This window comes from Colletotrichum phormii (genome assembly GCF_030913505.1).
Source record: "Colletotrichum phormii strain CBS 102054 chromosome Unknown BDP81scaffold_4, whole genome shotgun sequence".
Lineage (NCBI taxonomy): Eukaryota > Fungi > Ascomycota > Sordariomycetes > Glomerellales > Glomerellaceae > Colletotrichum > Colletotrichum phormii.
The window spans coordinates 316,972-344,699 of record NW_026851446.1 but is presented as its reverse complement, the minus strand read 5'-3'; the positions used below and the strand labels follow the sequence as shown (position 1 = coordinate 344,699).

General features: G+C 53.6%; 5 protein-coding genes across 5 annotated transcripts; 2 read left to right on the top strand and 3 right to left on the bottom strand.

The window, feature by feature from the left end:
* Positions 1–2,090: 2,090 nt before the first annotated feature.
* BDP81DRAFT_390864 (hsp90-like protein) lies at positions 2,091–6,619 on the top strand (the record flags this gene model as incomplete). Its single annotated transcript, XM_060587468.1, has 2 exons — positions 2,091–6,119; positions 6,179–6,619. 2 exons carry the CDS (start codon positions 2,091–2,093, stop codon positions 6,617–6,619), a joined length of 4,470 nt encoding a protein of 1,489 aa, XP_060448724.1.
* Positions 6,620–10,445: 3,826 nt separating this feature from the next.
* Positions 10,446–11,941, top strand: BDP81DRAFT_446493 (uncharacterized protein; the record flags this gene model as incomplete). Its single annotated transcript, XM_060592068.1, has 5 exons — positions 10,446–10,619; positions 10,683–10,719; positions 10,777–10,844; positions 10,903–11,276; positions 11,350–11,941. 5 exons carry the CDS (start codon positions 10,446–10,448, stop codon positions 11,939–11,941), a joined length of 1,245 nt encoding a protein of 414 aa, XP_060448723.1.
* Positions 11,942–12,213: 272 nt separating this feature from the next.
* BDP81DRAFT_419385 (ABC transporter) lies at positions 12,214–17,725 on the bottom strand. The gene has a single exon (XM_060589768.1). It carries the CDS (start codon positions 17,293–17,295, stop codon positions 12,403–12,405), a length of 4,893 nt encoding a protein of 1,630 aa, XP_060448722.1. The 5' UTR covers positions 17,296–17,725; the 3' UTR covers positions 12,214–12,402.
* Positions 17,726–19,350: 1,625 nt separating this feature from the next.
* On the bottom strand, positions 19,351–19,971 carry BDP81DRAFT_446491 (uncharacterized protein; the record flags this gene model as incomplete). Its single annotated transcript, XM_060592067.1, has 1 exon — positions 19,351–19,971. One exon carries the CDS (start codon positions 19,969–19,971, stop codon positions 19,351–19,353), a length of 621 nt encoding a protein of 206 aa, XP_060448721.1.
* A 566-nt stretch (positions 19,972–20,537) lies between these two features.
* On the bottom strand, positions 20,538–26,831 carry BDP81DRAFT_390861 (nuclear protein 96-domain-containing protein; the record flags this gene model as incomplete). The annotated part of the gene is made up of 6 exons (XM_060587467.1): positions 20,538–20,645; positions 20,708–22,288; positions 22,345–22,584; positions 22,703–26,418; positions 26,498–26,617; positions 26,717–26,831. The coding sequence occupies 6 exons, from the start codon at positions 26,829–26,831 to the stop codon at positions 20,538–20,540; spliced, it is 5,880 nt and encodes a 1,959-aa protein (XP_060448720.1).
* Between the last annotated feature and the right edge of the window lie 897 nt (positions 26,832–27,728).

Genomic DNA, 27,728 nt, shown 5'->3' with positions numbered 1-27,728 from the left:
TACCCCTCACAGGCTCATCGAGCTGCTGCTTTTTGTTGTTGCTTGTAGGTATTTCTGCCGCTGCCGCTGTAGGTATCGTACAGTCTACGGATACAGAGTGCGGCGTACGATTCAGGCGGCATTACCCATTCGGATACTGTACCTGTGCGAAGCACTGATGACCTTCATACTGACCGCTCCGTGACTGGATTGTGGATCGTGGTTTCGACTGGACTGGACCGGAAAACTGACTGGGGTTTGACTGGGAGGACTGGATCGGATTGGGTTGACTGGACCGGGCCACGCCGCATCTCATTCCTGTTTTTGTTGTCAACTTGTCTTCCCCTTCAGTGCTCCCCATCTGCGCTTTTCGTGCGTGCCTGAGCAACTGCCAACTGCGCTTCGCTGTCTGTGTTGTCTGCGTCATTACTGTTTTGTTGTACGGGTAGCGCTCTTGCTTCGAGGCTTGCCCTGTTCATCGAGATTCCCTTACGTCTGCACTGGCTCTGCCTTCTTCTACCTTACCGTCTGCCTTTCCGATCTGCGCCTACTGGTCAATGTATCGATCGTTAATGATGTTGGCAGGCACATGGGATGGATTCTTCTCTCTTGCCTTGCCTCTGCTCTTAGGTACCTATTGTACAGTAAAAAAAAAAGAAGGTGTATGTGGGTGTAAACACGCCTGTGAAGCAAATACTTGTTCCATCACCCTTGATGTACCTTACCATCAGCTAAAGTAGCTGTCTTCCCGTCCGTACGGATATCGGTCCCTCTCCAGACACCAACCCTGCCCATTTGCCGCTCTTCTTTTCGCCTTCCCCTTCCCTGTATGGTGATAATTCTTCATTTGCCACTCTCGCTCTGGGGCTTGTATGATTCCCGTCACTGACTGCTGCCCGTCTACCACTCTTTTCGTACCTGCCTGTCACCCGTGTTCACACACTGCATGCTCCATCAGCCACTAATACTTACTAGCCTCGTCTCTTGCTGGTCTTTGCCTCGTCTGCCAACTCGACTGTACTTTCCACAGTATACCTTACCTCACCATAACACTTTACACTGATTGCATCGCGTCGCCTCCTCTACCGCAAATTCAGCACTGGTCGAAGTACCATCTCTCGTACCTGCCATCTACACCTCATGACGCCCTAACGTATGGATAAGGGTCTTTGCATTACACACTGGAAATAGCGCATCAGAGTAGTGCTTCCTGCAATTGTGCTGCTTTGGCCACCATCCCGTTCTCAGCCACGAGTTTATGGCTTGCTCTGCCAGTCACTTACCTACCTACACACACACACACATCCCTCACCTTGCATTTCCTTCATCGATCGATCCGTCTGGTACACACACACCACACCACCTCGGACGCAGACCTGAGAATTGAGGAATTCCGAGGCTGAAGTGCACATCTCTAGACTACCTTCTCTTCACTTGTCGTTTCTCTTCCACACAAACGACACGGCACCGAGCGTGCGAAGCTCATTCTTGGACCCCCAACGTCCTTTCGACGTCTACGGATACCTCAGCTACCTCACTCTTGCACGGTCTGGCCAAGGTAGCTCTGCCCACTTCATCTTGCCACGAGCTCGCCCTGCGCCCTCAGCTTTCGATTTTCCCATTTCCCAACCGCGGCCCACTGCCACCAAATCTTGACCCGTCCGCGCACAATTGCATCCCACCCCGACATCCCCATCCCGCGCGCCCCTCTTCGACGACCGAATGATCGAGTAGGCAAATCCTACGCACCGCACTGCAATCAGGGGGGGAGAGCACGCATACAAGGGAAATTCTAGATCACGGCGAGCCTCTGCGCTCTTCTCGAACCCTAGGAGTTGTGTTCTAATTCTTCCTCACCAACGTTTGCGCACCACATTTGCGCTATTCGCCTTTCCCTCCCCCTCATCCGCCTCCTCCTCATTTGAGGTTCTCACGCCCTCCTGCATTCTCGCACGTTCGCAGCTGGTTCGCCCCATTAATTCTGCGCGCCTTCGCTCCATGCCAAGAATCACTTATTACGGACCTTTGAGCCTCTTCCGGCGAGGCCTCGTTCACATAACTGCGTCGGAGTTGATAGACTTTTAGGTCTCTTGCCAGATTCAACCGAGGACATGGACGCCCCGTCCGACGCACGGCGGCCATCCGTTTCCTTCGCCAACCGCTCCACGACAGATTCCTCATCGGAGGCGACTCCCATCCCCAGCGTCCGTTCCGACTCTGTGACGCTGCATATGCCAGACCCGTCTGCAGCTCCTACTGCCGTCTCCATCAACGCCCCCTTGAGCTGTTCCTCTTCATGGAGTGCCAGTTCCGATCGCCAACTTGGTCACAATGCAAGTCCCGATCCTTCAGATCGCGTTTACCCGATCCGCTCCGTCGTGCGCGTAGACCGCACCAGCAGGACCTCTGGCGAGCATGGTTACTTCCCCAGAGTCCCCGACCATGGCCAATACCAAGCCCCCCGTCCAAGCAATCCTCGAATCGATACCGCCGCCTTCGAAGCCATGTCTCGTCGCGATTCTGCATCCACGCCGTTGTCCAACGTAACCTCGCCTGGCGATCGTCAAGGAATACAGGCGAGGAGGAAACATGCTGGTTCTGGCCCCATGTCTAGCGTACAAGCCGACGCTGCACGTCACAACACTTCGCAGCCACTTGATATATTTCAGGATGTTGCGTCGGATGCGGAAGAGGATTCAGCACCTGGCGACGACCATTCGCAACAGCAGGCATCATCTACCAGTGTTCTCGGAGACATAGCTAGCGAGAGCCTTTTTCCAACAACACGCTTCAAATACGTCATGACGGATGAAGGGCATCATGTCATCACAGGCACCGACGGTGTCCTACAATGTTGCGAGGATGAGCCTATCCATACCCCCGGAGCCGTGCAAGGATTTGGCGCATTGGTGGCCATCCGAGAAGAAAGCCAAGGCCAATTTTCTGTACGCACCGCCAGCGAGAATACCGAGAACCTGATCGGATACTCTCCACAGCAGCTTTTTCGACTGAACAGTTTCCTGGATATATTGAGTGAGGAGCAGCAAGATAACTTACTAGACCACATCGACTTCATTCGCGACGAAGACGCAGATCCAGCCATCAATGGACCCGAAGTCTTCAGTCTATCCATCCGCCCCCCGAAAAAGAAGAGTGTCAAGCTTTGGTGTGCGATTCACATTAATCCCGTGCATCCTGATCTCGTAATCTGCGAATTCGAAGTCGACGACGATCATCGATTCCCGCTGCGACCACCAGAAGAGGCCACGCCAATGACCCCCGAAGATACGTTGCAGTCAAACCCCACATCGGAAGAATTGGCGGAGAGTACCGAAATTCTAAGCAAGCCGTTGAGGGTGTTGCGAAGCGCACGCAAGCGCCGAGGCGACGCAGGTGCGATGCAGGTATTCGATATCATGTCCCAGGTTCAGGAGCAGCTTGCAGCGGCCATCAACCTGGAAGCTTTCCTCAAAATCCTTGTGGGCATCGTCAAGGAACTGACCGGCTTTCACCGGGTCATGATATACCAGTTCGATTCCTCCTTCAACGGAAAAGTCGTCACGGAACTCGTGGACCCCTCGCACACCAAAGATTTATACAAGGGCTTGCATTTCCCCGCCTCTGATATACCGCGACAGGCTCGCGAGTTGTACAAGCTGAACAAGGTGAGGCTTCTATACGACAGGGACCTGGAAACCGCCCGTCTTGTCTGCAGGGCGAAAGAAGATCTCGAGGTGCCACTAGACCTCAGCCATTCTTACCTGCGTGCTATGTCGCCTATTCACATCAAGTATCTGAAGAACATGGCTGTCCGATCATCAATGTCGGTCTCCATCAATGCCTTCAACGAACTTTGGGGTCTCATCGCCTGTCACTCATATGGCCGGAAGGGCATGCGTGTCTCTTTCCCCATCAGAAAGATGTGTCGCCTAGTGGGAGACACTGCGTCTCGAAACATTGAGAGGTTATCATACGCTACTCGACTCCAAGCCAGGAAGCTCATCAATACGGCACCGTCAGAGAGCAATCCTTCGGGTTACATTATTGCTTCTTCCGACGATCTTCTTAAGCTCTTCGATGCTGACTTTGGTATGCTCTCCATTCGAGGCGAAACGAAGATTTTGGGCGATCTTGAGCATTCGCAAGAAGCATTGGCCATGCTGGAGTACTTGCGCTTGCGGGAGCTCACGTCCGTGGTCACCTCCCAGGACATCAAAGAGGATTTCCCAGACCTGCGATATCCCCTTGGATTCACTGTTATCGCAGGCTTACTGTATGTTCCACTGAGCGTTGGAGGTAACGATTTCATTGTCTTCTTCCGCAAAGGCCAAGTCAAGGAGGTCAAATGGGCCGGAAATCCGTACGAAAAGACTCTTCGCGAGGGCACTCAAGCCTACCTCGAACCCAGAAAAAGTTTCAAGACTTGGCACGAGACTATCCTTCGTAAATGTAGAGAATGGTCAGAGGAACAAGTCGAGACAGCCGCCGTTCTTTGCTTGGTCTATGGCAAATTCATTGAAGTCTGGAGACAGAAGGAGGCTGCATTGCAGAGCAGCCGTCTCACGCGCCTCTTGCTGGCGAACTCAGCCCACGAAGTTCGGACGCCGCTCAATGCTATTATCAATTATTTGGAAATCGCTTTGGAGGGCTCCCTCGACCAAGAGACGCGCGATAACCTCGCCAAGTCACATTCTGCTTCAAAGTCGCTCATCTATGTCATCAACGACCTGCTTGACTTGACGAAAACCGAGGAGGGTCAGAGCTTGATCAAGGACGAGGTGTTCGATTTCGGCATGTGCATCCGAGAAGCGACAGATCCGTTCACCAACGACGCCAAGAGAAAGGGCATTGAGTATCAGGTCATTGAACATCCCGGACTCCCACACCATGTTTGTGGTGACAGTCGACGCCTCAGACAAGCCATTTCGAACGTTGCAGCCAACGCAGTGCAAAACACAACCAATGGATTCGTCAGAGTCGAACTATACGTCAGCGAGATACTCGAACGACGGGTACGCGTCGAGATTGTTGTCGAAGACACAGGCAAGGGAATGACGGCTAAGCAGCTCGACACACTTTTCAGGGATCTCGAGCAAGTGAGCGTCGAGACCGACGAAGTCAGCGCCCTCTTCCCAGATGACGATAAGGATAGCAAAGACACTAGGATACTGGGTCTAGGCTTAGCTGTCGTAGCCAGAATCGTCCGCAACATGGATGGCCAGCTACGGCTGAAATCGGAACAGGGGACCGGGTCGAGATTTGTGATTCAGCTGCCGTTCGACCTGCCTGGCGATGTGCCTGCACCCCCAGAACCCGGTCAGAAGTCTGCGAAGTCGGGCGCTACTTCAAGTGTGGCTTCTGTCACGACAGCCATGCCAGATAACGACGGCGAGATGATGCTCATCGATCGCGGCAGCAAGGTATCGTTGCTTGAGGAAGGCGGGACGGATGCCCTAGGTGCCGAGACGCAGAGCCTTGAGAGCCAGAAGACGACAGGCACGAGTGGAAGCAAGGCTAGTGGTCGAAGCGCGCGAAGTGATGCGGATCGCTTGATCGACGCGATTCAGACGCCACTTTCTATCGGTGAAGCTGAGATTAACCGACCAGCGACAACACGGCAGCAGTCTTGGGAGTACTCACATAGACCAAGGTCTTCAGAGAGCCACAGCACCGCAGCCTCGACCTCGGTCGCGAGGCGCATGGAATCTCCTACCTCGCGTCGACGCATCGAAGCATCTAACCGTCCAGAGGCTGGGTATGCGACAGTCACAGATGCGAAAACACCCGTCAGAGCTGTCAAGGTGCCAGATGAGTACACTGATCAGCCATCAATGCCACCAATGCAAGGCGACTCTTCACGAGTCCTCTTTGAAGTCAACAGTCGCTCAAAGTTAGGGGGTACATCGGAGGCTGGCACAATCGGTAGCACTGCCGGCACCGCGTCAAGCATCATTTCGAGTTTCGACGAGACGAAGCTGCAAGTCTTGATTGCGGAAGACGACCCTATCAATTCGAGAATTTTGCGAAAACGCTTGGAGAAGTCCGGCCACCAAGTTTTCCATGCTGTCAACGGCGAAGATTGCGCTGCTGTCTACCAGGAGAGGCCCGAAACCTTTGATATACTGTTAATGGACATGCAGGTATGTCATACCAACCGCTAGAGACTTATGTGTTGCCGACTAACGACTGGACTTACTAGATGCCAATTGTGGATGGCCTTACAAGTACAAAGATGATACGAGCCCACGAAAAGTCTAGCGGCCACGGTGGGCACTCAGCGATTGCAACTCACAACGGCCGTATCCCTGTATTTGCAGTATCTGCATCTCTCATTGAACGAGAGAAGGACAAATACATTGATGCCGGATTCGATGGGTGGATCCTCAAGCCTATCGATTTCAAGCGACTAAACACGTTGCTCTTGGGAATCGTCGATGATGAAATGCGCGCATCGTGTTTATATGCACCTGGGCAATGGGAAAAGGGCGGCTGGTTCAACATCCGACACACCGAGGAGAGAAAGGACGAAGACATGCCAACACCGGTAGTGTCCCCGGGGCCTGTAAGCATGGACACGTCTGTGGAAACCCCAATGGATGGATCCAAAGATTCATCGCCAGAGATGGACGGTTCCAGTTAAACTCGTCAACTCTTGGTACATCAACAGAGCTGGCAGTCGACACGGGCAAAAGCGTAGCCTCAAAACTATGCTGTTCAACGGCCTCTCTTTCGGTTTTCCTCGAAGACATTTTACACGGATATCGGCGGCGTAAATATCGACAACGGCCACCTGTATAACAGCAAGACCTCGATGGATTCTGCTGTTTGAGAAGGATTGCAAAGCTAGCATTCAGCCGCGCAACGGGGAAGGTTGATGTCAAAGGCGACGTCAGTGGCATTGCCATAATGGCTATTGGCGAATATGGAGTTCATGGGTCATTCAAAGGGACGGGCTCAAAACGAGACACAAGCTTGTTCAAATATGATGAAAATAGATTTCAGGGGAAACGGCAATGATACCATAGCAAAAGCATACGGATTGCATGGAGAAGGGGACCCAGGGGGTTGAAAGTCTTAGAAGACTCAGTCCTAGGCGGCGTTTTCGAGTTTTGCGCAGTGTACATGACATACTACGGTGTTCAAACAAATCATACTATTTTTACAAGTCTCATTCGGGAGGCATACTTCAGTCTTTGCTTGTTATCGCCATCTGACGGTTCCGATGAGTGTGTTCTTGGCCTTGGAGGATGGTGGTGTTAGCAGGGGGGTTGTTGAAGCATAATGATGACAAAGATGTCCATCAAGTTTAGATTCGTCCATTGAACATGTATACGAGGGTCGAGACAACTCTTCGGCTGCGGCTGAATCGGCTGCGCTTCGTGAAGCGCGCTGTTGTAGACTACCACGGAAGCATCGTCGGTAATGCAACACTGGCACGTGGCAGGCGATCGTCTGTCGAGACGGCGATGACGCGGGCATTGATCAACAGAGGTATTCGAGACCCTTGGGCATATTGAACTAGGGATTCCAATCTGCCAAAGGGCATAACAGATATGCAGGACAAGATTGTTGCGCTTATGTGTTGCGCATATGACCCCGTGACAACAAATCAATTCCGATCAATGTTCTACGGATGTTCTTTGGCATCTTTTAGTATTTGATAATCTGATTTGCATGCTGCGGTGCCATTCAAACTCGCTTGGCACGTTGAGGGTTTATTCAGATTTTCGTCACATGTATCAGATTTTACCCGGCTTCAGGAAGCGATGATCCTCTAATGCTCCCGAGGGGCAGAGGGGGGATGACTTGAGTCAAGCCTTCTGCTCAAGCACAACCTCAGAGGTGTCCTGAATAGTGTGTAGGTATCCGTAAAGGTGGCGGCGAATGGTATGCTCTATAGTCTGGAGAATGATAGCTTAATAGGAGAGAAGACTCGTACACGGTGAGGCGCTTCTTTTGCCCTCTTCGTCCTTGGTCAAGGTCTTGGTTCAAGGGTGAGGTTTTGCGTTGCCGCTGTGCCGGGGACGAACTGCAAGGTCACGACGAGCGACTAGCGACATGTCTGCACAGACATACCGTCGAGACAGGACGAGACGAGACTAGATGCGACAGAGCAGTCAATCGTAGACGACCGGCCCCACGACGGGGCCAAGGATCCGGACTCGGGTACGGCTGCTGGGCAGGGGAGAACGCATCAGGGGATGGCATGGGTGCGACTTGTGCTTCTTCCATTCGTCTCCGCGTTCGTACTCTGCATGTCTATGAATGCGTACTCGTTGGATGAACTTATATGCGCTTTAAAATGACATGAGGCGTGTGCTCCGGCCACTTATTCGACTTGTCGTCACTCTTTTTTCTCTGCCTCATATCTGGTATACTTGTAAAAGGATAAATGGTCTAGATGAGAGAGAGAGCAAGTAAAATCATGGAGAAATGAGAAACCTTGGCATGCGCGGGCCGTGCTGGGGTTGGCATGACTTGAACATATGCGTTGCAGTAGCTTCCGAGGTGGCCCGCTCCCGCAAAGATGAGTCTGGGTTCGCTTTTTCCGCATCTCCAGAGGTTTGAAAGCCATGCTTACTGCGTGCCGTTGATCACCCCTCGCACGTGTCAAGCATATTAAGTTGATGGAAAGGGTGTATTGCTAGGGGGGGGAAAAAGTGTGGAGCAAGATTGAGTTTCGAACAGGTGAGAAGCTGATATAGCAAGCCTCAATCGCTTATAAATCTCGTTTTTTTTTTGTTTACTCGCGAGGCCGCGAGGTCAGCTTGGTTAAGAACGATTTTAAACTCTTTTCGTCTGGTAATCTTGTGACTGAACATGTTGACAAGTTGCCCGGGAGAATCAAGTGCCGTTCTTCGCGGGAGCGGGGACGACAAAACAGAGTTCGACGGGATGGGATCAAGACAAGATTTCGAAAGAAAAAAAGACACTCAAGCTAAGAACTCTACAGAGATGACCGTCGTAGAACCGACTGTTTTCGTCCGAGATGGTGGGATGATGGATGGCAAGAGAGACTCAGAGAGAGATAGGGAGGACTGAGCGCAGTGGAACAACTGCTACGTCTCTGCCAAATCGCAACCATGATTCAATGTCGCAACCTTGCGTCCGGAGTCATCGAGCAAGGTCCCCCCGCTGTCATCGCAAAGCCCTCGACTGTCCGTGCAGGTTTGTCCTTATGTTCCCTCTTCTTTCTTCTTCGACAAAGTTACAACCCGTGGCTTGATGCTGGCCACAATTCTTACTTTGGTTCATTTATGTCTGTGAGTTGTGGCAAGGGCCAGCAGGTGATCTAGAAGAGCCGCTTCGCATAAGAGGACAGACAGGCGATGGGAAGGGAAGGGAAGGGAAAGCAAAAAACTCTGATGACATCCGATCTTTGTATCCATGACTGAGCCTCGTCTTCTCTACTCTTCCCGAGATAACTTTGGTGCCATATATGGCAGTCTGGTCTATAGGCCCTTCGCCCTTCTTTGGTTCTCGCCATTTGAACTCTGGTCATCCCTCGGGAAGTGTATTAAGCGTATAACCCCGCTCCCTCGCTCCTTCCACCACGATACCTATCTCATTTGTTCACATTGATCGAGTTTAGTGATCAAAGGAGTTGTGGACATGGATATGTCTCCTACTCATGAACTAGAATCTTTGGTTCGGATAAGCCTGTTTTTGGAAGCCTGTGTGAACTACTAGCGAACCCCTCTTTCTCGCCCCCGATGCTACAGGACTCTGGCAAGGAACTGAAGAGAAAGAGTCAGGACAGCTCCTGGCATCTCTTCGCTATGTTGTAGGTTTGCAACTCTACATGTGGAGCCTCACGCGATGTGGCTGGGTTAAGTTGACCCCCGGGGAAGGGAAAACCCCGTCAGCCTGTTTCCGCCTCCGTTTCCTCCATGCTGGAGTCTGCGCGGCTGCGAATCCGGCCGCACACACACACACACACACACACACACACACACAGATTCTGTGTAGGTAGTCTGCCACCTCCCCAGGATCAGTTACTCGGCGTTACAGGTCCTCCGTGTGAGAGCCTGAGAGAGGAGGGGTGCTGTGTACTTGTGTAGAAGATTGAATGACTCGATTACGATGGGCAGCGGTCACTGGCCTGGGATGGTGGTGGGCAGCTTAGACCCAAAGGCAATTACCTCGCGCAAACGCTGTTTGGAAAAAGTCTGGGTATCTGCCCGCGTGTCGTCTTGTTTCGTGAACCCTCCGCTCCCCCCCAGAACGCCTTGAACTGGTTCGTTTGCGTTGTCCGTTCCTTTACCTCATATCTCTCGTGTATCCCCAACAAACTCGTGGACAATCTCCGACCACATCATCCTGTTCACTCGCCTTTGCTTCAACATCCTACATTCTTCATTTGTCGACCGTCTTACACGGGCGGTGCCCGTCAGTCCAGTTAAACAATCTCAGCGGGAAATCTGGTCTGGTTCACTTTTGTCTATTATTTTCCTGTCGACGCAACCATGGACACAACAATCCCGCCAGAAGTGTATCAAGATGATCGGAGGACCACGGTGGTCGCATCTGTGGTCTTCTGCATCCTCTTTGTGACGGCAATGGTTGGGTTGAGGATCTATACGAGAACAAGGGTTATCGTGCTCTTTGGTATCGATGACATACTCGCTGTTGTGGCTCTGGTAAGTGACAGCGATCGTGCCTGTCTCAAGGTTGGGATGCTGACCTCTGGATCTATGTATTAGTTGGCAACAACAGGTTGTGGCATCGCCATCGCTCTCAGTAAGTCATATTTCGATGCCGTTATAAGTGAGAAAGATGAGCTGACAACTGTAAAAGTGACCAATTATGGTCTTGGCAGACACATCGTCGTCCTCAAGCCAGCGGATATAGTAAAATACATGCACGTAAGTAGTCTCACTCCCACCTCATCACCCCCTCAAACTAAGACTCCCAATCCAAAAGATGTTCTACATCTCCATAGTCTTCTACAACATCGCCCTCCTCGCCATCAAACTCTCCTTCCTCTGCCAATACTACCGCATCATGGCCGTCCCCCGCATGCGCAGAATCTACGCCCTAGCCTTACTCGTCGTCGGCGCCTGGTCCACCTCTCAAGTCTTCATCGCCGCCTTCCAGTGCCTCCCCGTCGAGGGGTTCTGGGACAAGTCCGTCGTCTCGCTCTGCATCCCCAACCAGCCGCAGTGGTACGTCAACGCGGCGGGCAACATCATCACCGACGTTGCAGTGTTTACGCTGCCGTTGCCGATTTTCTGGCATCTTAGCCTGCCGAGGAAACAAAAAGCGCTTCTTATGGGTATCTTTAGTCTTGGGTTCTTGTAAGTTCGACCGAACCGTTGCTTCTTCATCCCAATGGCTTGGAAAATGAGTCTCACACCCCGTGCGCACCAGCACCGTCGCCATCTCCATCGTACGCATCCAATACCTCAGCACACCAGCAGACTTCACCTGGAAAAACGTAGACGCCTCCCTCTGGTCCATAGGCGAAATCTCATCCGCCGTAACCTGCGCCTGCCTCCCGACCCTCCGCCCCCTCCTGACAAAGATGTTCCCCGGCCTCACGAGCAGAGTCAACATCACCTCGCTCCACAGCAACCAAACCGACACGCGGCCGGTCACGCACGCGGCAGCGACCCGCCCTTACTCGAACCTGCCCAAGAGTTTCCCCCGAGGCGACGCGGAAAAGGGAAGCACCACGGGCTCGGGCGTCTCCAGCGAGCGATCGAGTCATCTCAACAACAACAACAGCAACAAGGACGATGGAGGATCCTCCGTCACCTACGGCGGCTCGTCGCCGTATCAGCACCACATGGGCCACCACGCCAACGAGTCGAGCGATACGATTTTTGGACTGGTGAGCGTGCGCGGAGATTCCATCACGCCTGTAAAGTCCAACTTTGGTCCCTTGAGTCCTAGGCCGGCATGGACTGCTTCTACTTCCACAACGTCGTATCCTGTTCGGAGAGATGGAACGCCCTTTTGAAAAGGGGGAAGGTGGGAGGGGACTTTGTGAGCTGTTTAGGCGTCAGGATAAGGTCGAGACCTGGGTGTCTGCTTCAGCTCATCATACGGATGCTGAATGGGTAATATCTCTGGGGAAATCTAATCAGATCTTCGGCCAGTGCCCCATTTCTGGCGCCGATAGGAAATGAGCTCGACAGTCTACGGGAGATGCAGGCGTCGTCCGTCACCCGAGACTGGCGGCCACATCTAGAGAATTCGGTTTGTTTGGTACTTCGATGTGGATTCGGATCTGCTTACAGAAACACGACGGGCAACCGCTGCGGAGGTATCTTAATGGCACTGTTGTCATCTTGCGTCCGAATAATGATTATATAATGATGTATTATGTCTAAAAGGTCTGCTTTTTTTAATAGCACCGTGTATGATTGGGGGTATCTCAAAGCCGCAGTAAGTGACGACGGCATATGCTGGCGACTATTTTCATCGCCCAAACCGCCACCATGGCTTCTTCTCGGGCTCTTTATATCCCTCCTCTTGGACATTGTTCTTGCCGACAATATTCAAAAACACCTGGTCCAAGGTGGTCGGCGAAACACTGAAATGGTTGATACCCAGCGCCCCTTTCTGTTCCTCCAGCATGACAGCCAGCTGACCAACCGCACTCGACGAGTGAGTATCTGCCGGCGTGATGTCTCCGACTTTATCGCCGCCAAACACTTCGAGAACCTGTTTGCCGGGAACGGAAAAGCGCATCTGACCATGATACGTCTTCTCCTCTACATCAGCCCCCGGGAACGTAGATGTCACCCAGTTACGAAGCTGCGCAGTCTCCTCCGGCGTTGTGTGTGGTGCCGTTTTGCTAATGAGGTGGACGTGAAGTGCGTCGCCAAACCGATGACGGAGATCATCTGTCGTGCCCAAAGCAAGCATTCGCTTAGCTAGAATTCCCGCGCGGTCTGCGAGAGCATCGGCTTCCTCCATGCTATGCGTAGTGAGGAGGAGGGATCTGCCCGGGACGATGGCTGCCAAAGTCTTCCACATGATTCGCTTGGCGGCGGCGTCCAGACCAGAGGATGGCTCGTCGAGCAAGATCACGCTGGGAGATCCCATCAGTGCGATACCAAGACTCAACTTACGGGCATTCCCGCCACTCAGGGCCGCTGCCATTCGATTTGAGAATGCCTGAAGACCAACGGCGTGGATGACGGTATTGACATTGTGGTAAATATCGGGGACGCCTCGGATGCGGGCGTAAAACTCGAGGTGCTCGCGGACAGTCATAAGATCCAATGCATCGTGCTGAGGACAAACACCGAGGTGAGATCGAGCAGCAGGCAAGTTGTGAATAACGGACTGATCTTCGACGAGGATCTCACCACCGTTCCGGCTTGGCTTGAGGTCTCCGCGAATAAGTGAGATGGTAGTTGACTTACCAGCGCCGTTTGGCCCCAAGAGGGCAAAGACCTGAGAGCGCTTGAGTCCAAACGTTACGTTATCGACCGCTGTATTCTTGCCAAAAGTCTTGGTCAGATGAATCACCCGGAGGCCGTCATCGCTACCCGATGTCGTCGTCACTCTTTTCAGTTCGTTTGTGACTTCCTCGTCGGCGACGCTACCATCATCCGATGGTCCGTCATACTTCCTCTGCCAAAGTCGCCGGACTGAAGAGCCAACGGAGCCGCTATCAGCCCACAGCAGAAGTGCGAACAGAAGGATGGACTGCAGGACCAAGTACAAGATTGGCCCGCCATATTGAAGAATGCCACCGGGGTACGCCGCTAGTTGCCGTCCATCACAGGCCGTTGAGAATAAGTTCAGGACCAGGAACATAGCCCGGACGACGGAACCAATAGGCGCAAAAGCCGAGATGACGAAGTGAGCAACGAGAATGTTGCGGTCGACTTTGGGAACTGGGGAATAGGTGATAGTGCACATGTAGGCTATCAAGTAGACCAAGAACAAAACCGCCTGCCCAGCAGCTACCCAGGCATAAGTAGACAGTTGCGTCTTGCACCATAGGGATATGACATAGGCTAGTAGAATTGCAGTCAACCCGTAGAGCATGAAGACAAGAAAGATGTATCCAATGTGGTACCAGATGCCGGACGAAACAGACCAGATGATGGTTACCAAAGTCGTTGACGCGAGAACGACGATGAAGTCAAAAGCCAAGTAAGCCGCCCACAAGGGTAAAACTCGGACTCCATTGCTGTACTGCAAGGCACGAACCTGTCGTCGACGCTCCAGACTCGGGTACAGGGCGAAGAATCCGGGGTAGCACGCAAGTGCGATGCCGGTGTATACGAGAAACTGTAGAGAATTACCGTCGTTGGGCTGCCAAGGCGTAGCGAAGGGCGCCCATGCCGTCATGACAGTGACGTTGCTGAGGAGCATATTCAAGAGGTTCTGACTCAAAATAGGGTTCAGTAAGCCGTTGTAGTTCGACATGTATGCGATGATGGGCACCGTGGAGTCATCTCCCAGCCAGATTCCGCCAGGAACAGTCTCGACTCGTCGTGCGACGACAGTATCCTGGAAGGCTTTGAAGCTATCCGTAAAAGTGGTGTTCTCTGCCAGTAGTTGCCTCGCGAAGTCGGTTCCGGTCCCAGAGGTTGAACCGTTGCCAGAGCTACCGGCAGCAGCGTTGAATACTGGCAGGAGAACGCTGGCGGCAGTGTTGAGGTCAAATCGTGAATTTGGTCCAAGGACTAGTTTCCAAGTAAAGTCTGTTAGACTGAATCCTTGCGTCTGATCAAGCGAGCGCTCCTCCGATGGAGCGCAGCCGCTTTGTGTTTGGCCTTTGATAAACAGAGTGACAAGACCAGCGGCTGCGACAGGTAAGATCAATGCTGCGAGGTAGGGGATCCAATGCGTCTTGAGGACTGTCGTTCGTTTCCGGAAAAGTATAGCAGCCTGCCGCATGTATCCAATTTGCTGACCGCTTAGGAGTTGAAGTCCAGCTTGAGGAGTAGCGCCGACGTCGCCAGCTACCACCTTCTCATTCAGGTCTGAACCTGAATCGGGAATAAACTCGCTCGCCTTGGAATCGTGGATTTCCTCTGCCAATTGAAGAAAGACGTCCTCGATGGTTGGTCCAGAGAAACGGTAGTCGTGGAAGCCGTTGGCTTCCAAAGTGCGAATCACCTGCGCGGCAAGCGACGAAGACGGGGCAATATAGCTGATCAGATCGAAGTGTATCTTCTTCTGAACTCCTTCGACGTCGGGCGTGTTTCCCATACCAGTCTCCTTGGTTACGTGGACTCGGTAACCGCCGCCCAGGCGATCTTTCAACTCAACCGAAGAGCCGTCGGCGCGCAGCGTGCCTTTTGAAAGAATAGCGATGTGGTCGGCTAGAAGGTCGGCCTCGTCGAGAAAGTGTGTCGTAAGGATGATCGTCCGTCTTCCGCGCTCGGCTAGTAGGATATCCCAGATCTTCCGCCGTGACAGAGGGTCGATGCCACTCGAGACCTCGTCGACGCAGCAAACCGCGCTTCCTCCAGTGAGCATCATGCCCAATTGCAACTTGCGTTTTTGGCCGCCTGAAAGAGACTTCGACACAGCTTTCGCTTTCGTCTCCAGATCAATAGACTTGATGAGGTCTAGAATTTCCTGCTTGCTGGCACCTTTTCCAGGGGACTTGAGCCTGTTGAATATCTCAATGTGCTGCTCCACCGTCAAGTCATCCCACATGACATTCTTCTGCGGAGCAATTCCCAGTCCACCAGTACCGTCGATGGTGATGGTACCGCCAGTGAGCTTGCTTGTGCCAGCAATAGAGTCCAACGTTGTGGACTTTCCGCTACCATTCGCACCAAGCATGCACAGGATTTGTCCTCTCCTAACATCCAATGTAAGGCCGTCGACTGCGCGGACGGATTCGCGTGGGCGTGAAATGAAGGAAAATAGACGTCGAATCGGAGAAGGGCTGTAGACCTTGGTGAAGCCTTGCAAGCGCACAGCCGGCTCGTCAGCGTTAGACTGAGTTTGAGTTGGGTTGAACACAATTGTTCTGCCCTTGGTAGTGGTGCCGTGCAAGGAAGACTCGATGACAGCGCCAAGCAAAGGGTACACAAAAATCTGGATAATCAAGAACACCCAGAGAATGATGCCGGAAATATCCCACGGGCTCTTGGGAGCGACCTTGGACAGGTCGGCGGGGAGGTCTTCTCGCTCCCAACGTGCCATCCAAGTAATGAAGTACACGTAGTTGCATGGCGTGAAGAGAAAGGCGAGAACACCAACGGCAGCAGTGCTGGGGTAGGAGATGGATTGTGCGAGGATTCCCAGAAGGATTATGGCAAGTACGGCCGCAATGCCACTGATCTGAGCCTTCTTGAAGAGTGAAGATGCCAGAATAGAAAGAGACGCCATGGCTATGCCGTTCAGGACATGATATACAAGCACGATCCCAACGTTGGTACGAGCAAAGACGCCGGCACGTAGCACCAATGATCCTATCACCCAGCCCGGAAGGTAGATAACGGTGAAGGCGGCGTGGTAGGAGATGATCCGGGCAGCCTGGGAGAACCATCTATGTTTGACGGGCATCATAGCATCGACGAGACGGATCATGCCACTCTCGCGCTCAGTAGCAATGAAGCCAGTAAGGTGATAGGTGATGAAGAGAACACTGGTCATAAAGGCAACACCCATCCAGTTCGTGATGGCGCTTTGATAGTTGATCCTGACGCGGACAGCACGCTCTTCTTGGGTCAGGCTGGTAAAGGGATATTCGTCGACGGTGCCGGGGAGGGGGCCCTGCTGGACAGAACTGGAGCCGGAGCCTGAAGCAGCCTGGACGGAAGCAATTGCCTCATCAACAGCTCTCTGCAGTGGCAACAAGTAGATCTGGGCATCGTTCTTGTCCGAGTCCACGTCAATGACAATGCTCCGCAAGGCGCCGTCGCTGCGAAGGGTGTAGTCCCAGTAGTCTCCGGGTCCTTCTGAAGGTGAGGCCTGGAAGACAACGGCTCCGTAGCAGTTGGATACACCGCGGAGGTTGGTAGGACAATCAAGCGCAAGATCAGTCGTGGACGAGCGGCGGAGAGCGGTCTTGCCAGCGCTTTCGACAGAGGTGGCGAGTCTATCGATGACCTTGTCAATGTCACCTCCTGAAAAGCCGCTGTTCACAAAAACGAGCTTGTGCCTCCCAGCGCTGGCGGCAGCATCGAGAGCGTTGGGGAGAGTGCGAATGTGCCTCGGGTCAGAAACGCCATAGACGGCCGGAGGAACAAAGAGGTTCTTTGCAAAGCTGAAGAAGGTCGTCAGAGCTATGGGAAGAATGAAGGCGATGAAGATGGCGGAGACGGCGTGGCGGGAGATGATTTTCCAGTTCTTCAATATGAGGGTCCATGTCTGGCGTAGGAACGCCATATTTGGCGAGCGTTGGCCGATGGCCGTGTTCTACTTTCCGTTGTCTGCCAGTGTCGTCCGCAATCGGTGTTTAGGGAGAATACCCAGGTCGACGATGAAGGCGAAGGGGTCGGCTGGTGGAAGGAAAGGAGGTCTGCAATATGCGATATGTACGATATTGAGGATGTCGTTGAAAAGTGGTAAAAGTCCGGGGTGCCTGGACATGAAAGAGGGAAGCCAATCGGGCAGATCAAAGTCAATGCGACGGGAAAGAAAACAAGTCGCGATGCCGCTTTGTAATGAAATGAAAGTGGTCCCTTTGAGAGTCGAGACTGGGCGTAGACTCTAGGACTGATAGAAGACTGGATTACTTTGTGTCTCTCCGTCTCTACAGAGTCAGAGTCAGACGAAGTGAAGTTACCCGAGTACTTTAGAGTCAGAACTTCTTTCCCGCGCACCTGAGATGAACATGAGAATGTACGTTTCGAAGTTTGCGCAGACTCGGGATGAACGCGCCGGACGCCACCCGGACAGGAAAGAAAGGCGTTTACTGAACTCCGTACGTCTGCTGCGCCTGTAAGGTTACTGAGTTACGGGATGACAGGGGGGGTGCGGCCTCCACAACTCGCTTAGAGCCTGGAGATTAACGTGGAAGTAACAGCCACGCAGCCAATAGTAACGCTCCCCGGGCAAACGCTGGTTTGCGTTTCGGGCGGTGCCTTCTCCACCCAACCTAAAATGATAGGTAGGTTCAATCCCGGCGTGGGCCACATCGTCCACCGGGCACTATCCCGTATTATCGTCGTCGTCACTACCTTCAACCCCAAGAATCTCCAAGGAACCTTGGCACATGCTTGCCCGGAATAGGTTACCCTACGGATACAATTGCTGTGAATCCTGTTCGTGTAGCTAGCTTGGTCACATCGAGAGAATTGGAAGATAGGTATCAACACGATCAATCTCGTACGATGAGCAGCTCGGACTACCATCTTTTTCACAACACCATTCATTTTCAGAATCCTTCCAGAGGAAACCGTAGAGATCAAGCTGAAAGGACTACCAACGAGCATCCTACACATACGGGCCAAGGCAAAGTAAACCGCCATCGGCTTGGCGCCATGCCTAGGCAGAAAAGTGCTCATAGGTAGCTAGTCGTACCTGTGAGGCTTGGACGGGATTCGTGCAATCCCGATGTCAGACAGGTTCGTTGCCTGACTCATACGCAGTAGTGATTGACCACACATGGCTCAGAAGTGATGATGTCTTCCACCTAGGCCCACGAGTGAGATATTGATGCCCCACAACACAACGGATTTGTCTTTGAGTTCTTCGCCGTAGGACTTTATAGTTGGTCGGCAGCGTGATTCAAAGTTGATCTTTTGCCTCCACAATAGTTGAGATTGACCGTGAACCTGGATGAAGAAGAGGTTTATTCCACAGCCCTGAGATATCGACGTTTATCTCAAATTGATAGATGTTTAACAGCAATTCGCAGATGCTGCGATAATGCGACTCCTTGATATGCGATTTTGTGGGATTTCTTTTGCCAGGTTCGAGGCGCAGAGGCGCAGACATTCTCTCATGGTAGTTGGCTGTGACACTTGCAGACTGCATGGGCTAGGTGTTTGATCTCGTACTTCTAGAATTCCAAGAGCTTGAATCGTTGTAATCTTTGCTTTCGAGGAAACGACGTGGCATCTGCTCTTGTCTATCTAACAAGCCACCAAGTCGTCGTGTTTTACATGCAAGTACTCTTGAGTACGCCGTCAGCCCAGGCATGTTTTCACACAGCCCCCTTCGACCTTGGGCACGTTGTGTCACCAAGCCAGGCAGACACAGATCAATAACATCGGGCAAGAAGTTCATAGCTCTTGACGCTGACCAGAAAGGCAAATACTCTCTGACCCATCTTAACCTTAGTATACCTCGATTTGGGACGGGACGAACATCAACATCAACATCAACTACTTGGACAATGATAGATCAAGAACAAATATCCCATCGCCATCTACATGGTCATATGATGTCAATCCCATCCATACAACAAGACCCATCAAACCAAAAGCCACAAAAACCTCACATCCCCTCCTCCCTCCTCCTCCCCCAAAACCCCTTCCCATAACTCACCAAAATCTCCTCCCCCTTCCCAATCCCCCCCTTCCCACGCCCATTCCTCCCCTCCGGCAGCACCCAAACAGCCATACACCTCTGCCTCCACCGCTCACACCAAACCTCCCGAAACTCCGCATTCGGCCTCTCCCCGATCCCGCGATAATCATTCACAAACCTCGCCTCGTTCCCGCCCTTATCCGCATCCACCGCCACCCCGGAATCCCGGTCCAGCCACAGGTCGTAATCCGATTTCTCCCCCTCCCCCTCTTCCGTCCCGGCCTCCGCCGGGTCTACCACCCCCGGGTGTACCATCCCCAAATACGGCAGCACAAACGTCCCCGGCTTTAAGTGCCTTGTAGCAAATAACCCGCACTGCCCATGCGCCGGGTGTCCTGCCACCGTGATGGGCGTGATCTTGACCAACGGACTTGGTAGCACCGTGGCTTGCGCGGAGATGGAGGGCACGACGTCTGATGGTGGTGGTTTTGTCGCGATGGCTTGTCGTTGGGTTGGGGTCAGGAGCTTGGAGTGTGCTGGCGCCGAGAGGTATGGTAAACCCGCGGGCCAGTTTTTGGGCTTTGACATGGTCGACGGTGGCTGTTTGCAGGGTTTTGGTGAATGTGGTGGCTTGAGTTGAGGTACCTAGGTAGGTTGAGATGGGTTCCCGGCTGAGCGGAAGGTGAGGACTTTCCAATCTTGTGATACTGAACTGCACGTGTTGTTGAAACTTGAAGGTGAGAGACGGAACTTCAGCACCACCCAACTGGGGCGAATTAGGTTTCAAAGTGGGTTGACTCACATGGCTCATGAACCTACAATCGACTTTGCCATCCCACGACCTCATATTGCAACAAGAGGCAAAAACACACACATCACACTCATTGGGGTCATTCAGCTTGGTAGACACAATTAATTTTTTTTGGGCTGCGTTCGACAATACAACGCCTCAACCGGCAAAACATATAGGATTCTGGGTACGCCAGAATGCAGCTACTACGCCTTACAACATACATAATACATTATTGCTTTCCTTTCCCTCCATCTTGGGCAGTCAGTCGTGACGCCATGCCCAACTCCAGAAAGCAGTCTCCCACTATACCCTACGCTTCTTTCCTCTCTCTGCATCCATTCCCCCCCCCACATCAGCTACCTTATCTGGCTCCGGCCATCAATCCTTCATAGTAGGAAAGACCCAGTTGCAGTGAGTGCTTGAGGTGACCGTCCTCTGTAACGGGGAGACCCAACACACGGGGAACGTCCTGCAAAGGCAATTGGTTAGTATATAGAGCAAAAACAAGAAGTGAACATGGGGCATTCTTACCTGATCTTGTCTGGACGTCTCCACCATAACCTTGGCCACAGTTGAGCTCATCTCTGAGATGGCTGCCATACTCGTCACGTTGGCACTCTCTGCATGCTCGCGCATGGCAGGAAGGCCTGCAACCAGCTTTTCGAGAGTAGACGAGGCGACCTGCTGTCGCTGCCTGCGACGGTCCACAAGCTCCAAGAAGGCCTTGTAGACCTCACCACCCAGAGTCCAGCCTGCAATGTCGTTCTTGTGGTCCTCAAAGTGGGACAGAATAGAGGCCAGTTCATTGTAGTCGCGGCTGATGACGGCAGACGGCGCGACTTTGTGCACGAAAACCTCGTGGGCCTCAGAGTATGAGCCGGCACGTAGAAGGCACTGTACTTCGGAAGCAGCATCTCTCTTCACCGCTCGCATGTAAAGAGCCTGGGCATCCCAGATCCATGAGGCCGGCACCTTCAAAGTATGAGCGAGCGTGGCAAAGTTGCTTCTGTTTTCCGGACCCAACAGAGCAGCGTGGCGGCAAAGATTATCCTGAACAGCCTTCGCCCTTCTGTCAGCCTGGCTGAGATGCAGTAAAACAAAGGTAGCCTCCAGCCAACTGCCCTCGTTGATGAGCTGATCGGCAAAGGAAATTGTCAGAGCGTCAGCCTTTTCAGTCGCGTCGCGGCCGTAAGCCACCTTGCCGGTAGAGAGGAGCGCGCGGCTGAGTTGCCAGCTAAGACGGACGTCCAATGGTGATAGTTGACTGTTCTCTGGCCGCAAGACAGCCTCCAAGTCGGTCTCACTGTCCGCGTAGAGCTTGAGCAAGCCCCATAGGAGATCCTCCCGTAGGTCTTGGTCTTGGTCTTCCCAGAGTGCGGGAATGCCTTGCTCAACATACCAAGTCTGTGGGCGCTGCTCGCGATCCTGGGCCACATCCTCCTCGAACACCTGGACCGCGGCAGAAAGGTCATCCTTGCGCGAGATCGAGTACCACAGGCGAAGGCCAAATGCTTGCTTCCAATCCAGACCGAATCGTTCGGAAATGACAAACGACTCGATGCGGTCATGAAGGGGAACCTCCTTCTTCCCTTCACACACGCAAACGTTGCCGCTAAGAATCTCGTATATCGCCCGGACAGGGTCGGCAAACTCAGATAGGAAGTTGGCATCTTGCCACTCGCTGAGTTGCTCGCGCATGTCTTTCTTCGACTGGTCGTTGCTACCAATCAATGATACCAGCGTCGCAAGGTGAAAGTTTTTCCCGTCTAGCAAGTGCTTGCAGGCATCTTGGACACGGTGACCAGACAAGGCTGCAATGGCCTTCTCTTCGCTGGACTTTGCAAGAGCCACAGACCGTGATGACGCAGAGTCGACAAGAGATGCCCAAAATTGGGACAAAGTGCTTCTGCGAGACTCGGGGCCGGCTTCACCGTCAAACAGAATGCAAGCAAGATCCCAAACAAGCTTCTCGTGAGCATTCGCAGGGTTGCTCGAGTCTTGATCATGGAAAATAGACTTGAGCGAACCAGGTTGTAACGACAGCTTCGGGACGCCCCCAGTAAGCTCAACGTTGGTCATGCGAATGTGGTTTTCGAGGGCCTTGGCGGAGTCCTGATGTAGATTAGCTGCTGTACTCCATGGCATGTCATGTCGCCAGACGAGCTTACCTCGTTAGAAAACTTGGCCGCTTGGATTTCTCGTCCTTCGGCTTGGATGACATTCTTCGTGATCATCAGGTTGCTGGTTGCGTCTTGCTTGGCGGCATCCTCAAGAGACGAGCGGCTCGATGTGAACAGCAAGGTTCCGTCGGGTCCCCAGCTGGGCCTCATTGAATTGTGAAAGGCGTGGTCGGCATCACTCATGTCGGACTGGTCAACGAATGACTTGGTTTGTCGCTCGTAGGGCCACTAGAAAGAAATTTATTTTAGTCAATTGATCTTCATTTTAAGTACAGGATAGTCAATCAGAGCCCGAAACCGTTTTGCCGAGTTTTGGCAACCCCTAGACCATGAAGTATGCACCAACCTGAACGAAGCCTCTCGTCGGCGCAGGCGCAGGCGGCGCCTTGGCTTTTTCAAACAGCGAGTTCATTAAATCGATGCTTGTAGCGAATCCACGCCCATCTGACACAACTCGGCCTCTCTGGCTTGCTGCTTCACCTTCCTCGGCGGCAGGGCGCAATGCTGCCTCATTCACACTTCGCAAAAACGCCCGATCTCTCTTTTGAGGGCTGACGGACCGCTGAAGCATGTCCATCCACTCGTCTCCACCGGCGACCTGAAGTTTCATGGGAGTAGCTGAACCCTTCAGTGCCCGCATCCTTGCTCGAAGAATGCCTCCTGGTGTTTCGGCTGTTGGGGCAGTACGATCGCCGTCTGGCGAGTCGATTGGTTGCTCCGCGGCAAGATGGCGTCTGACTGGAGTACCCACCATATCCTCATCCTCAGACGTGCCATATCCGTTGTCCTGATCGTCTGTCTCCTCTTCAGTCGACAGAATGAGCGCATTGGACGTCGAACCCGCGAAGCTATCCCCTAAAAAAGACTGGCGCTGGGAAGCTTCGACGTCACCAAAGTCTTCATCACGGTGGTCGAACGCACCGGGTAGAGCGCGGCGCTTGTTTCTGCGGAAGTCAAAGGTGTCATCTTCCCGTGGGTTGGACTCCGAATCATACGAGTCTTCCTGGGAAGCGTTGCTGAAAGACACCTCTTCGCGGGGCTGCTGGGCTGCAGACTGCTCAGGCTCGTCGTCATCCTCATCATACTCCAAGCCGTATGTAGTGAAATGCTCAACTGAGAACTTCCACACGCCAGTATCGGTGTTGTAGCTTTCAAAGGTCGTGTCTTCGATGCGCTTGAGGCGCTCAATGTGCTTGGAAAACCGTTTGGCATCGTTGCTAGGGCGCTTGTCTCTACCTCGTGGCCAAGACTGCTCCAAAGAGATGAGAGCCGGAACATTCAGCCCCTTGCCGACAGGAGGCTTCTTGGCTGCAATGGGGTAGACAGTCGCAGAGCGGGTTTCGAGGATGACGATTCCGCCGTAGATCTCGTCCAGATCAATGTTGGTAAGGTCTACGGGAACCTTGAAGCGAACACTGCCGACGTTGTCTCTGCCAACGGTGAAGTTTGTGACTTGCTGACGCTGCATTCTGTTCATGTTGGCGAGAGCTTCCTTGGTCGGACTCATCCAGTAGGCACCAGGGGCAGCATCGAGACCCTCCTTGTTGACTTCGGGTGCATGGGAGGACGTATCCTCCTCATGGACGATAGCGAGTTCCTTGCCCTTGCTGGCATCAGCATCTGCAGAAGCAGCAGCGGGCTTGCTTCCGTTGACATTGACACTAGCCGGAGTCGATTCTTGGGCGACGGCTCCGCCTCTCGGGGTAGATCCCATGACACTATCGTTGTCATCGACTTCGGGGGCATCCATCGTGCTAGTATCGAAGCTGACCCTCTTCGACAGCTTGCGAGAGCCATTGACCAGATCAGTGGAAGGCTTTTCCTTGGTGGGCGTAGAGAATAGGTCGCTGCGCATGTCCTTGTTGATGATCAGCTTCTTGACACTTCCATTCTGTCCGTAGTAGCGGGGCCCTGAACTGGCAGAGAAAGCACCAGGTGCAAGGATGCTATCCTCGGCATTGAAGCTTCTCCGCAGGTTGCTAGTTGACACGCTCTTGCTCAAGCTGCGGTTGAAGCTTGAGGAGCCCAACAAGCTTCGGCTGGCACCGCCAGGGGTACTCGCTGCGCTTGAAGGACTGCCTCCGGGTGTACCATAGGTGCTGTATGAAAATCCAAAGCCGCGCTTTTGGGGAGTGACGAAGCGAGCGGCTGACGCGGGATTCAACTTGTACATGGGCAAGATGGAGCTGCGTCTAGGCTTAGACTTGCTGGAAAGAGGTGTGGCAAGAGGACCGGGATTGGGCGTCTCTGAGCCTCCCAGGTTGGAGAAGAGGGAGGGCGAGCCGTACGCAGACACGTCGTTGATGTTGGCAGTGAGAGACTGGGGACCTTGGCTGACTCCTTGGGAATTGCCTAGCAGTGAACCGCCGAATAACGAGTTCTGTGGTTGCTGTTGCTGCTGATTAGCACCCCCGAACATACCGCCCTGCTGTTGGTTGTTCTGTCCACCAAACATGCCGCTGCTAGCGGGTTGGGATGAGCCGAACAGGCCACCAGGCTTGGCCTGGTTTTGGGCTCCGCCAAATAGAGAGCCTTGTCCTATCTGTTGCTGAGCCTGGTTGTTTTGGCCCAAGCCGCCGCCGAAGAGACCGCCACCTGTATTGTTGGTCTGTCCTGCCGGGTTGGATCCAAACAGGCCGCCGCCGGTAGCTGCCGGTTTCGCCCCAAAAAGACCACCGCCCGTGTTCGTGTTCGTGTTCGTGTTTGTGGCACCAAATGAGGTGGAAGCAGTGTTTCCACCACCAAAAAGTCCTCCGCCTGTCGTCGCACCGCCGCCTCCAAAGAGACCACCTCCTGTTGCTGGCTTCTGCTGAGTGTTGCCGAACAGTCCACCGCCGCCCGTCTGCTGGTTTTGCTGACCAAATCCTCCTCCAAAGGCCGAGCCGGTGTTCTGTTGCTGAGGCTGTGCTTGGCTGTTGCCGAAGAGACCACCACCGCCTGCGGCTTGTCCGGTGTTGCTCCCAAACAACCCGCCCGTGGTGCTGGTGTTGCCGGCGGCATTATTGTTCGCTCCGAAGCCGGTGTTCGTGGTATTCCCAAAGCCACCAGTAGTTGCTCCAGTGTTTCCGAAGCTGAAACCTGATGGCTTGTTCTGGGTTGCAGTGTTGTTGTTCGAGCCGAAAAGACCGCCACCAGTGTTGTTGTTGGTAGCCCCGAACCCACCAGTGGTGCCTGTGGCGCCGAAACCTCCGGTAGAACCACCGCCAAAGAGACCGCCGGACTGAGCAGGTGCTGCCGTGGTCGCCGCTCCGCTACCGAACAGGCCTCCCCCGGTCGCCGGCTTAGCTGCATTGTTTCCGAACAAGCCGCCGCCGCCAGCACCGAAACCTCCCGTAGAACCACCGCCAAAGCCGCCGCCGGTGGTTGCTGCTGTGTTTGTGGTATTGTTGGCTCCACCGCCAAAAAGGCCGCCTCCAGTGGAAGCGCCTGTTCCGAACCCTGTGGTCTGCTGCTGGTTCGTTGTCGCTCCGAATCCACCACTGCCAAAGTTGGAAACACCAAAGGCACCTCCTCCACTCGCATTGCCGTGACGACGGCCCTGAGCGTAGTCAGCCAACCTCAACTCATCGGACGACCACTTCTTGTACGGTTCCTGGAACAGGAGATTTTGGAACGAGTTGGACTGGTTGCCGGCTCCAGTAGCCTCCTTCTCTTGGTGTGCTTGGAAGGGAGTGATCTGGGTGCCTGGCGGGTCGCCAACGTTGGATCCGATGCCGGGGTTCATCGTTGCGCCGAAGCCACCGCTGGCAGTATTCGTAGCACCGCCGAACCCAGTAGATGTGGCACCGCCGAATAGCGATGTGCCGCTGGTAGCATTGGCGGTGCCGGAGCCGAAAGCGGGTTTGTTGGCACCGCCGAACAAGCCCCCGCCCGAAGTGCCTCCGAAAGGCGATGAGGTATTCGTAGTTGTGGTGTTGGTGCCAAAGCCGCCGAAGCCTGTAGATGGAGCAGCTGTTGTGTTGGTAGTGCTGGATGCACCGAAAAGGCCACCTCCGGTAGATGGAGTGGCCCCGAAGGCGGGTTTCGCGGCCCCGAAGGTCGAGCCTGTGTTGGCGCCGAAGCCTAGAAATCACACAAAGTTAGCATGGTACTGATGGAGCCTGCGCATCATCCACTCCTGACAGCGGCGAGATCAACCTACCCGATGATGTGCCGCCAAAAGCACTGGTTGTGTTGCCGCCGCCGCCAAACAAGCCGCCACCGGTATTGGTGGTACCGGCAGACCCAAAGGCATTGTTTGTAGTGTTGCCAGAGCCGAAGCCTTAAGCACACGGAAGTTAGTTGGCAGGCAATCGGGGGAGGAGTGGGATGGAACAGGACGACAAATCGAAGTGATGCGACGAAGATAGTTTCAACTTACCAGTGCTAGGAGCGGCGGTGTTGTTGTTGGCGGCCCCAAAGCCGCCAAAACCAGTAGATTGCTGGTTGTTGGTCGAGCCAAAGCCGCCGAAGCCGGTGCTGCCAAAGCCGGACATGATGGACGATGACTAGCAGCGACGAAGTCGTGATACAGTCGTGGCCAGGTGATCGATGGCGCGACGAGGGCGTAGGTCCAGGCTCGTGGACGCAGTGTGTGTCGCCGACAATCAGTTGCGGACAGACATCCAGCGCAATCGAATCGGAGGGGGGCCGATGATGTTGATGTTCTGTCGTCGCGTCGGCGGAATCGATTGACGACGTGACTTGGGTGAGCTGTTGTCGAGTATACCTAGCTAAGGTTGTGGTCGAGTTTTTTTTGCACTTTGCGAAGCGCGCAGAGGAACGGAGAGATACGTGGAGAAAAAAAGGCTGGGGTGGGTGGGAAGGGATGCGCGCTGCCCAGGTACTGACTGGTACGAAAGGGGCAGGGGATTGAGCAGCCCAAAGAAGGTACTGGGGAATGCAAGTTCGTCAAGACGTCGACCGAAGCAGCAAGACAACAAAAATGCAACGGTCAGAATTGCTGTCAAACTCGCCAGGTAAAGTTTGCGGGTTAGTCGCGTGTGCCTATGTGAAGGGCGAAATGATTTAAGTAGGTAAATCGCCTTGGGCTCACGTCTCTTCGAGAGGTAACTTCTAAAGCTGGCGCGGTTGGAAAGGTGCCCGAGTAGCGCGGGAAGCTTAGGTAAGTTGAGGTGGTAGCTCCCGCGGGCGAGATCTAGGCGTGCTGGGTAGCTTCCGGCAACTGCTGCCTGAGGACAATGGCTGTCTCCGATTCGACGACTTGAGGGAGCTTGGTCAAATCAACCAATCATCAAGCTAGAAATCTGTTCCAGGCAGGTGTAGGCAGAGCCACCCGCAAAGTAGCTTCCGCCTAGTTTTATTAGTAATGGTACATTTGCAATCATCCAATTGTGGACACCAGCGACAACCGCGAGAACGCCTGCTAGGTC

Bases quoted from the DNA above. Each gene is read 5' to 3' on its own strand.
- BDP81DRAFT_419385 (XM_060589768.1), bottom strand. From the start codon at position 17,295: ATGGCGTTCCTACGCCAGACATGGACCCTCATATTGAAGAACTGGAAA.